Here is a 12,897-nt window from a genome sequence, read left to right on the forward strand (position 1 = left end):
CCCCCAGCCACCCAAGCTCCCAGTGGAGGCTGGCTGGAAGCAGGTATCTGGGATTTATTTATCTTCTATAATTGAAACTTTGTTGACTTGAGCTGATGCCACAGCCAGCCAAGGCAGGTGGGAAGCTTGACTTCCTCCATCACCGGGGCAACCAAGCCTCCTGCTTGCTCCAGCTCCGTGGCTGCCAGCAGCCATCTTGGTTGGGTTAATTTGCATATAGTCACTCTGATTGGCTAGTGGGCATGGCTTGGGGCATAGCGGAGGTGCGGTCCATTTGCATGTTTCTCTTTTATTAGATTAGATAATATAATTGCTATGGAAGCAATAGGTATCATATTACATCATTATAGTACAGTATTATTGACTATACTATTCATTACACTATGCTTTATATCTCTGCTAGAGGCTTGATGCACGAAATTCGTGCAAGAGGCTCGGCCCTCGCAGCCCTGGCTTCATCCAGAAGGTCATCCAGTCTAATTAGCATATTATGCTTTTATTATTATAGATGATAAAGTGGTCTATTCATCAAGAGGATATCATAGTTAAATTATATACTCACCCAACTTTAGAGCACCTAAATATAGAAAGAAAATCCTAACATATCTATAGGGAGAAATTTACAACAACAAAATAATGGTAGAGGACTTTAGTACCCTACTTTAAATAATGCATAGATCATCCAGACAGAAAATCAATAAACATTAGAAATATACCAAATGAACCTAACAGCCCTATAGAAAACATGCCTCCCAACAGCAGTAGAGTACACATTCTTCTCAAGTGTACATGGAGCATCCTCAAGGATAGATAATATGTTAGGTCACAAAAAGGGCCTTAATAAGTGTAAGACGATTGAAATCATACCAAGCATCTTTTCTGTACACAATGGTATGAAAACAGAAATTAATAACAGAAAGCAAACTGGAAAATCCACCAATAGGGTAGTAACCAAACAACACACTTCTTGAAAACAAATGGGTCAAGGTAAATAAATAATATTTAGAAACAAGCAATGGAAAAATGTATCAAAACCTATGGGATATAGCAAAAGAAGTTCTAAGAGGAGAATGTTATAGAGATAAACACCTACATTAAAGAAAAAGGAAGATGTCAAATAAAGAAACTAACTTTACACCTTAAGAAAAGAGAAAAAGGAGAACAAACTAAGCCAAAAGTTTACAGAGGGAAGGAAATAACCAAAATCAGAGCAGAAATAAATGAGCTAGAGATCAGATGAACAATAGAAAAGATCAGTGAAACGAAGAGCTCTTGTTTTGAAAACATAAACAAAACATGACAAACCTTTAGCTTGACTAAGAAATAAAGAGAGAAGCTTCAAATATTTGAAAATGAAAAGGAGATACCACAGAAATATTAAGAATAATAAGATGTTTTCAATTTCTTCTTTGATCTCTTTGGTAACCCAATCATTGTTTAATAGCATGCTTTTCAATTTCCAAGTGTTTGAATTTTTTGGATTGTTTTTATTGTAGTTTATTTCTAATATGCCACTGTGATCTGAAAAAATGCTTGATATAAATTTGGGAAGACTTTGCTTGTGACCCAATATGTGGTCTATTTTTGAAAATGTCCCATGTGCACTTGAGAAGAACATATATTCCGTGGCTTTGGGGTGAAATGTTCTGAAGATGTCAATTAAGTCCATTTGATCTAGCGAGTCATTTAGGATTGCTGTATCTTTGCTGATTTTTTTGTCTAGAGGATTTAACCAGTGATGTCAGTGGTGTATTAAAGTCCCCTATTATGATTGTATTGTTGTTGATCTCTCCCTTGATATCTTCCAGGAGTTTTTTTATGTATTTGGGTGCTCCTGCATTGGGTACATATATGTTTATCAGAGTTATATCCTCTTGTTGTATCGATCTCTTTAGTATTATGAAGTGGCCTTCCTTATCTCTTGTTATGGCCTTCACTTTGAGGTCTATTTTGTCAGATATAAGTATGCTACTCCAGCTTTTTTTTTTTTTCATTTCCATTTGCCTGAAAGATATTTTTCCATCCCTTCACTTTCAGTCTGTGTAAGTTCCTTATTCTGAGGTGGATCTCTTATAGACAGCATATATATGGGTCATGTCTTTTTATCCATTCAGCCACACGATGTCTTTTGATTGGAGCATTTAGTCCATTTACGTTTAAAGTTATTATTGAAAGGTACTTAGTAGAAATAATTGTATGCCAACAAATTGGACAACATGGAAAAGAAGGATAGCCTGGCCAGCATGCCTCAGAGGTTGAGCATCAATCTGTGAACTAGGAGGTCATGGTTCAATTCCCAGTCAGGGCATATGCCCAGGTTGCTACTCAATCCCCAGTGTGAGGCCTACAGGAGGCAGCTGATCAGTGATTCTCTGTCATCATCGATGTTTCTCTCTTTCCCTTTCCCTTCCTCTCTGAAATCAATAAAAATACATTTTTTAAAAAAAGAAGGTTAAATTCCTGGAAACATACAACCTACAAATACTGAATCATGAAGTAATAGAAAATATAATAATAATGAATGAGGAGATTGAATCAATAATCAGAAATCTCCAAACAAAGAAAAAATCCCAGGACTAGATGGCTTTATAGGTGAACTCTACCAAATAAAAAGAAGAGTTAATTCTAGTCCTCCTCAAACTTCAAAAAAATTGAAAAGAAGGGAATGTTACTAAACTCATTTTATGATGCCAAAGTTACCTTGATACCAAAGTCAAATAAGGACTCTACAAAAAAGAAAACTACAAACATATATATCTGTTGAATATAGACACAAAATTTCTCAACAAAATACTAGCATATCAAATTCAACAGCATACTAAAAGGATAATACACCATGATTAAGTGGGATTTACCCCTGGGAAGCAAGGGTGGTTCAGCATACACAATCAATAAATGTGATATACCACATTAATAGAATTAAAAATAAAAATCATATTATAATCTCACTAGGTGCACAAAATGCATTTTCTAAAATTCAACATCCTTTCATAAAAAAAATATTTTAAAAATTGGGTACTGAAGGAATGCACCTCAACAAAACACTTCATATATGACAAGACCACAGCTAGCATCGTACTCAAATGTCAAAAGTGTACAGCTTTCTCACTAAGATCAGTAACAATACAAGTGTGCTCTCTCTTAGCACTCCTATTCAACTTAGTATTGGATTCCTAGCCAGAGCAATTAGGCAAGAAAAAGAAATAAAAATCACCAAATTTGAAAAGAGGTATGTTATTTCTTCTAATTCTTATTTGGTGCAAGACATTGCTAATTTTGCCTTCTTGGATCTTGGCCATTTTTTTTTTGTATTCCTATAAATAATATTCTTAAGCTATTTTCTGAGATACATTTAAGTTACTTGAAAACAGTTTGATGCTTTCTTTTAAAGTACTTCTTTTAAAAGTATTTCTTTTAGTGTTTGTTAGGCAGGAAAAGAATAGTGTTTCCTCTAGGGTGTTTGTTTTTTTTTAGCTAATGAGGCAAAACTTTTCTGTGTATTCTACCCAGTGTCCTATGAATTATTCTATTTTTCATTGTGGTTGGTGAGAATAGGAACTCTTCCAGGTACTCTGTGATCTTAGATATTGTTCCCTGTAATTTTATCATGTGGTTCTTGCCTCACACATATGTGTTGGTCAGCACTCAGTTAAAGTCTTAAAAAGAACCCCTACAGATTTCCATAACTCTCTGTGCATCAGTCTTCTCTCTGGTAGTCTGCCATGAAAACTCTCACTTCTTTGCCCTCCCCATACTTGCAACTCAATGTCATCAACTTAGGGAGACTGATGGGCTCCCCCTGAATTCCCCTCCATGCATTATGTTGTGCAGACTCCAATCTATAAGCTGGACCAATCATAGGGCTCATCTCATTAGTTTTTCCTGTCTCTCGTGTATCACTGTCCTTCATTGTCAGATTTTAAATGCCTTGAAAACCATTGTTCCATGTATTTTTCTAGTTTTTTTTATTGTTTCAGGCTGAAGATATTAATCTAGTCCCTTTTGCACTATCATAGCTGGAAAATGGGAGTAGCTATAGTGGGCCATTTAATTTTAAGTGTGTTTGACTTTTGGCTCAGCAATTCTAATCACTCTACTAATTGCTGGAGATATAGCAGTGAACATGATGATATACTTCCATATAGCTTACAATTGAGTGAGGAGACAGACAACAACAAAAATAAATAACCACAATATACTATGCTGTAAAGTGATAAGGAATGCTTAGAAGAACAAAACTTAAACAGGAGCCCTGGCCGGTTTGATTCAGTGGTTAGAGCATTGGACCGTGGACCAAAGGATCACAGGTTCAATTCCTTGTCAAGGGCATGTATCTCAGTTGCGGTTTGATTCCCAGCCTTGGTTTGTGTGCCTACCGAGGCAACCAATCGATGTGCCTCTCATGTCAGTGTTTCTTTTTCTCTCTTTCTCTCCTCTCTCTTCCACTCTGTCTTTAAAAAATCAGTGGAAAAATTATCGTCAGGTGAGGATTGAAAAAAAAACTTAAACAGGAGAGGAGCATAGGTAGTGTTGGGTAGAGGGAAGCATGTCAACGTTTTAGATACATTCACCTGGAAGGACTTATTAAAAGTATATTTGATCATAATCCTACTGTAATTGAGAGAGAAAGCTACATGGATATTTGGAGGTAGAGCACTGCAAATAGATGAAATACTCAGTGCAAAGGCTCTGGAGTATTTGATGAATAACAAGGAATAAGAATACCTAAGCAAATGCTCACAAAATTTTAGTTATTTATAATATTGTTACTAAATAATAGTGGAACCAGAAATATAACCCCAAACTGTACGATCTCAAAGCTCATCTGCTTACTATTATGTCATAGTCTCTCTTCCCTAAGCCATGAGACATTGAGACATGTACTATCTTGTGAATATTCTTGTATTGTTCTCTATCATTATCCAGGTGTAACACAAGTTTGCCTTGTGTTTCCAAACGTATAAATCCCGTGACTATGCAGCCTATGTTTACTCTTTTCTGATAGAATGTTGGGCTCTAACATTTCTCTTTACACTAATCATTGGAGTTGATTTCATTATTGCATTGAATAAGGGTCACCTCCCTCCCTCAGCACATATGTGTTTCCTCCCAAAGTGTGTACTCTTTGGCCAAAATGTCATTCTGCCCAAAGACATGTGAGACACTATATAAAAATTTTAATCAAAGTCCCTCTCTCATCAATCCAACACATTTTACATTTTCCAAGGCACTTTGTTTTTGTCCTATCTTTAATAAGTAATGCATAAAGGGTATGAAATTTTAAAAGACCAAAATGATATAGGAGTGAAAATAAGTTTTCCTTCATCCTTTCCTCAGCCACTCATTAGTCCTGTCTTGAAGCAAACAATATAACCAGTTTCTTTGGTATCTTTTCAGAAATATTGAGTACATGTGGGTATTTTTCATTATCTCCACACCCCACCCCTACTCATGCCATATACCTTGATTACAGTTTCCACTTTTTTTATCACTGCGCCCTATCTGTGTTACAGATAAGGATGCTAAGGCTCAGACATGGGAGGTGACTTGACTAAGGTTTCCCAGGCTGTAAGTGGAAAATCCACTACTGATGTTGGAGTTTTTGTCTGTATTATTTCTTCCACACTGAGAAATGCCAGATCATGTGCCTTGAACATGGTAGGAGATTTCTAAACACTTGCTGGTAGCTAGAGTGATTAAAATAATTCCCCCATTTCTTTAGTCATTTTAGAATTGCTATGGCAGACTCTAGATGTAATGCTGACTGGCATCAAATAGTAGTTAGCATAGGGCAGTGATGGCGACCCTTTTGAGCTCGGCGTGTCAGCATTTTGAAAAACCCTAACTTAACTCTGGTGCCGTGTCACATATAAATTTTTTTTTGTTGTTTGCAACCATAGTAAAACAAAGATTTATATTTTTGATATTTATTTTATATATTTAAATGCCATTTAACAAAGAAAAATCAACCAAAAAAATGAGTTTGCATGTCACCTCTGGCACGTGTGTCATAGGTTTGCCATCACTGGCATAGGGAGATAAAAACTTGATCTTTCTAATTGTTTCCTGTAAATATTCCCCCTTTACAGATCTATTCAGGCCCACCTGAGGAAAGTGCTGCACCCCCAGTGCCTCCACCTCGAGTGACAGCTAGAAGGCACAAACCAATCACGATTTCGAAGCGCTTGCTGCGGGAAAGGACACTTGTCTATAATACCTCTTCCCTAGATGAAAGTGAAGGTCAGTACTAAAATTTACCTTTAGCTTCTTAACAGTGATTAGACACAAAGAAAGCAAAAGTGGAGGTGTGGCCATTTTTCTCCATGTAAATGTAGACTTTTCCTGGCTCCTGGGCCATACAAAGCATGGTTTAAAAAATGTATGCCCAAAGAGCAAATTAGTCCTTTGGCAGTAAATAGGATAAGGATAAACCTATAAAGCCAGTTACCATGATCCCTTAGGATGCCAGTGGAGGATCCAGGAGGTTCTTAGATTTGTACCTCAATACATAGAAATGGGTGAGCAATGTGCTTTCTGAATGTTCTGAGATTTTAATTTCAAATCCAGCTAAAATGGAGTAATGATATCAGCAAGATGGCTGAAGAGTAGTTTCCAGACCATGTCCCCTCAGAGTAACATCAATTCGTACAACCATCCATACATCAAAATACCTTCATGAGAGCCATGGTAACCAGCTGAGAGATTATAGCACCTGGGTAGGACACAAAAATAAGAAAAAGTGCATGGCATATGGCAGGAAGAACATTTTTATATTACCCATGTCACTCTTCCCCCAAGTTCACACACTGCAGTTTGAGGAAATTACCCTGCACCTAAGGGGAGGAGAGTGAAGTGAACACTCAACTTAATTTTGGACACTAGCATCAGGCCTACCCAGTGAACCCCAGTACCAACCCATTCCCTTCTGGCCTCCATAGACACAGGCTCCAGGCAAGCCTCAGAACCAGGCCAGCTTGTGGTACCAAGCTTCAGGCCAGCCATTGTTCCCCTAGTCTTCATGATGTAACCACAGACCCAGCATCCAAGATATACCCCTGTGGACCCAGCCTCTAGGTCTACCCCAATGATGTGCCAGCCCTATGACCCCAGGCTGCAAGTTTACTCCATCAGGCTTATCCACCAAATGACCTAGGCTTTGGATCAGCCTTCCTAAAAACTTCAGCAGCAAGTCCACCTGTGGATCTCATCAAATGGCCCACCCTTTATCTTGTGTGCTGACTGATAAAGGTTTTCTTTTCCAAAGCCACTCTCTAAAGACTGGAAGATTTTCTTACTTATTCAAAGAGACAACAACATAAGGCCTCATGGATTAGTAATAATTGCATAGATGTTACACCCCCAAAGGAACAACATAAAGCACCAGAAACTGACCCTATTGAAACAGAGATCTTTGAACTGTCTGACAAGGAATTCCCATGAGAAGTCCAAGAAAGTTATAGAACCCATAGAAAACAACCAAACTAAAATTCTGGAACTGAAGAACACAATGACTACATAGAAAAATTCAATAGAGAGCTTCAACTTAACCTTGACCAAGCAGAAGAAATAATTAGTGAGCATAAAGATAGGTCATATGAAATTATCTAGTCAGAGGAACAAAGAGGAAAAAAAAAAGATTGATCGAAAGTAAAGGAAACCTAAGAGACTTATGGGACATTGTCTACAAAGTAATATACACATTATGAGAGTCCCAGAAGGAGCAGAGGAAGAAAAGGGGTGAGGGGGGGAAGGGGCTTATTTCAAGAAATAATGAAAGAAAACTTATTAAATCTGGAGAGGGAAATGAGCATCCAGATCCTTGAAGCACAAAGAAACCCAAATAGATTAAACATAAAGAGATTTTCACTAAGACATATTCTATTAAATTCTCAAAATACCAGGACCAAGAGAGAATTTTGAATGCAGCACAAGAAAAATGAATCATCACATACAAAGAAACTATAGCACTATGAACAGATTTCTCAGCAGAAACCCTGTATGTCCTGAGAGAGTGGAATGATATATGATAAGTACTGAAAGGGGGGAAAACCTGTCAACCAAGAATACTACACTTTACAAAGCAGTCTTTCTGAATGAAGGAATGATAAAACTTTTCCAGACAAATTCAGAGGGGTTTCATTACCAATAGACCTGGTTTCCAAGAAATTCTGAAAGACTTTATTCAAGTTAAAATAAATGGACACTAACTAACAACATGGAAACACATAAAAGTATTTAAAATTTATTGCTAAAGACAAGTATATAGTCAAATTCAGAATGTTCTAATACTATGAAGGTGTGTAAATCACTTTTTACCAGTATAAAAGTTAAAATATAAAATTATTAAAAATGACTATAGCTATAATAATTTAATGGATACACAACCTAAAAATATATAAATTATGATATTAATAACAAATGTAAGGGAAGGAGAAGTTAAAATGTAATCTGTATGCAGTCTGTTACTTTGCTAGCAACTTAAAACAGACTGCTATACAAATGGGATGTTTTATGTAAACTTTATGATACAAATATAATACCTGTAGCAGATATACAAAATATATACAGAAAGGAATCAAAGTATGGCACTACAAAAAATCAAAACATCAAGGAAGACAGCCAAGAATGGAAGAAAAAAATGTAAGAGTCAGAAACAATTAAGAAAATGGCAGGACCAATGTGGCAGAGGACAGGACTGGAGTGAGGGTTATTGTGTGAGTGGGTGCGCGGGAGAGTGTTTGTGGTTGTGAATGTGGGAGGGCATTTTTCAGAAGGAGCTGGGTGGGAGAGGGGGAGTGGAGGTGGTCGGGGTTGGTCGCTCCAGCAGAAGAGCTGCTGTGTGATGCACAACCAGGTGTTTCTCTATGCTTGAAAGTGGAGAGCATGCCATTTTGAAGGACCTACAGGGTCCTCTGTGGGAAGAGGCTGCAAGGAGTAGCCCTACCTCAGTACCCCTAAGCAAAGGATGGAAGCACATGCCCCCACTGCTGGGACCTGAAACCTCTGGACACACAGACTAGACATAACAGCTTGGTGTGCCTGGACTGTGGGCCTTGGAGGACTGGCAGGATGCCTTGACAAGCAGTGTCTGGGGCCTGCCCTGCCACATTGGCGAGTGGAACGTTGACCCTACGTGAGCTGAGCACCTGGCCGACCCTCCTGTGAATGGAGCATCTGGCCTGCCCTGCCATATTGGCAAGTTGGATGTTTAGCCAACCCTTCTTCCTCCATCAGCAGAGCAGTGCCTGGCTCACCCTGCCCCCTACACCACCTGAACAACCCCTGTAAGCCTCCTGCATCAGTTGAGCAGCACCAAGTTGGGCTGCCTCTTCCACCAGTGGAGTACACTGCCAACCTCACCACCTTGACACCTGGACCCAGAGGTCTGCCACCCCCACACACCATGACAGACCAGATGCTCTTGGACAACTGGCCCCACTGCTTTCATGTGGTGTGACCAGCCTTGCCACCATGGCCCAATGCCCCCAGATGCACAGACCTGCCACTGAAACCCATTGTGTCTGACCTGGTACCCCTGGACAAATGGCCCCACTGCTTGAAACCACCTAGTAGACATGACCTCATGCCCCCAAATGCACAGAACTGCCACAACGACCTGCATAATAGGGCTACCAGAAGGAAAAGAATTTGAGCAAAAAATAGAGAACCTGTTTGAAGAAATGATGACAGAAAACTTCCCTGACCTGGTGAAAAAAGTAACACAAGTCTAGGAAACACAGACAGTCCCAATTAAAATGAACCCAAAAAGATTCACACCAGGACACATCATAATTAAAATGACAATTGTTAAAGACAAAGAAAGGAACTTAAAGGCTGCAAGAGAGAGACAGAGATGACCTACAAGGGAGCTCCCATTAGACAAGCAAATGTTTTCTCAACAGAAAAACATCAGGCAAAAATGGAGTAGCATGAAGTATACAGAGTAATGAAAAGCCAGGGACTGAATCCAAGACTACTCTATCCAGCAAGACTATCAATCAAAATTGAAGGTGAAAGTAGGAGCTTCGAAGATTAAAAAAAAAAGGCTAAAGAAGTTTATTACCACCAAACCTACACTGCAGGAAATGCTAAAGGAATTTTTCAAGAAAAAGTAATAGAGAAAGAAAGAGTAAAATAGATATAAAGAATAAAAATGTCGATGTAAATGGCTTAAATGCTCCAATCGAAAGACAAAGGGGTAGTTAAATGAATAAGAAAACATGACCCATACATATGTTGTCTACAAGAGACTAACCTCAGAACAAAAGATTCACACAGTATGAAAGTGAAGGGATGCAAAAAAATTTTTCCATGCAAATGGAAATAAAAAAAAGCTGTGGTAGCAATATTTATATCTGGCAAAATATACTTCAAAATGAAGGCCATAACAAGAGACAATGAAGCCAACTTCATAATCCTAAAGGGATTGATACAACAAGAGGATATAGCTGGTAAACATATATGCACCCAATATAGGAGCACCTAAATATATATGAAAACACTTCTGGAGGATTTTAAGTGAGAGATGGACAGCAATACAATCATAGTATGGAACTTTAACAACCCACTGACATCACTGGATAGATATTCTAGACAAAAAAAAAAATCAGAAAAGAGACAGCAACTCTAAACAACACACTAGATCAAATGGATTTAATAAACATTTACAGAACATTTCACTCCAAAGCTGTAGAATATGCATTCTTCTCAAGTGCACATGGGACATTCTCAAAGGTAGACCACATGTCAGGACACAAATTAAGTCTCTACAAATTCAAGATTACTGAAATCATATCAAGCATATTTTCAGCTCACAATGACATGAAACTAGAGATCAACTGCAATAAAACACCCCAAAACATTCAAACACATGGAGGCTAAAAAGCATGCTATTAAATAATGAATGGTTTACTAATGAAATCAAGAAATAAATTTAAAGAAAATCTATGTGACACAGCAAAAGCAGTCCTGAGAGGGACGTTCATAGCACTACAGGCCTACCTCAAGAAACAAGAAAAATGGCTAATAAACAATTTAACCCTGCAACTTAAAGAATTAGAAATAGAACAACAAGAAAAGCCCAGAGTATGTAGAATGAAGGAAATAATACTGATCAGAGCAGAAATAAATGACATACAGACTAAAAGAACAATACAAAATATAAATGACACCAAGAGCTGGTTCATTGAAAAGATAAATAATATTGATGGAACTTTAGACAGACTCATCAAGAAAAAATATAAATAAAATTAGAAATGAGAGAGGTGAAGTAACAACTTACCCCACAGAAATAAAAAGGATCATAAAAATACTATGAACAACAATATGCCAACAAGCTGGACAACCTGAACGAAATGGAAAAATTCCAAGAAAAATACAACTTTCCACACTTGCATCAAGAAGAATCAGAAAATCTAAAAAGGTCAATCACATTTGATGAAATTGAAGCAGAAAAACAAACAAACAAACAAAACACACAGCAAACAAAAGCCAAGGACAGGACAGCTTCACAGTGGAGTATTAGCAAATATTCACATGAGAAAAAGAAAAAAAAAACTGGGGTAGCAATACTTATATCTGACAAAATAGACCTCAAAGTGAAGGCCATAACAAGAGATAAAGAAGGCCACTTCATAATACTAAAGGGATCGGTAGAAGAAGAGGATATAAGTCAGGTAAACATATATGCACCCAATACAGGAGCATCCAAATACATAAAAAACTTCTGGAAAATATCAAGGGAGAGATCTACAGCAATACAATCATAGTAGGGGACTTTAATACCTCCACTGACATCACTGGATAAATACTCAGAAAAAAAAATCAACAAAGAAACATCAATCCTAAACTACTCACTAGATCAGATAGAACTGATTAATTTCTTCAGAACATTTCACCCCAAAGCTACGGAATATACATTCTTCTCAAGTGCATATGGGACATTTTCAAAGATAGACCACATATTAGGACACAGGATAAGTCCATTCGAATTCAAGAAGATTGAAATCATATCATGCATCTTATCAGATCACAATGACATGAAAAAAAGAAATCAACTGCAATAAAAACAATTAAAAATCAAACACTTGGAGGCTAAATAGCATGCTATTAAACAATGAGTGAGTTACCAAAGAGACCAAACAAGAAATAAAAAACATATTGAAAACAAATGACAATGAAAACACAGCAATTCAAAGTTTATGGGACACAGTGAAAGCATTCCTCAGAGGGAAGTTTATAGCACTACAGGCCTACCACACAAAACAAGAAAAACTGCTAATAAATTATTTAACCTTACAACTTAAAGAATTAGAAAGAGAGCAACAAGAAAAGCCCTGAGTAAGTAGAAGGAAGGAAATAATAAAGATCAGAGCAGAAATAAATGATATAGAGACTATCCCATATAATAAAAGAGAAACATGCAAATTAGCCATCCCTCCGCTATGCTCAAGCCATGCCCACAAGCCACGCCCACCAGCCAATCAGAGTGACTATGCAAATTAACCCGACAAAGATGGCGGTTAATTTGCATATGCAGGTGTTAGGCGCCCCAGGAGGCGACAGCGGCCAAGACCTCGGGCTCCTGGCACCATTGCTGGCATGGGAGGTGAGGCCACCCACGCCTAGCAACGTCCATGGGTTCCTGGGACCTTGCTGGTGGAGAGCAGAGTGGGAGAAGGGCAGGCGGAGAGCGGGAGGTTTGGATAACTTGGCAGAGCAGGAGACTGCTGGACATAGAGCAAAGTGAGAGGAAGGGCCGCTTGGAGGGCACGGCTCCCTCTGTCACCCTAGCTTCCTCATCACAGCTGTGGAAACTGACATCAGGGAGGAGGAAGTCCCACCCCCACAGAATCAGCCAGAATCAGCCTTTGGTCAGACAGCTCTCAGCGGCCTGAC

General features: G+C 38.3%; 1 protein-coding gene across 2 annotated transcripts in view; it reads left to right on the plus strand.

Moving 5' to 3' along the window:
• The window catches only part of OPHN1 (oligophrenin 1), a 479,266-nt gene that overhangs the window by 433,684 nt on the left and 32,685 nt on the right, over positions 1 to 12,897 (plus strand). For both annotated transcript variants that reach the window (XM_005880381.2, XM_005880380.2), the window contains exon 20: positions 6,090 to 6,240. In XM_005880381.2, coding sequence (XP_005880443.1) covers positions 6,090 to 6,240 — 151 coding nt within the window. The remainder of the gene's footprint in view (positions 1 to 6,089; positions 6,241 to 12,897) is intronic.

This window comes from Myotis brandtii, unplaced genomic scaffold, assembly GCF_000412655.1.
Source record: "Myotis brandtii unplaced genomic scaffold, ASM41265v1 scaffold635, whole genome shotgun sequence".
Lineage (NCBI taxonomy): Eukaryota > Metazoa > Chordata > Mammalia > Chiroptera > Vespertilionidae > Myotis > Myotis brandtii.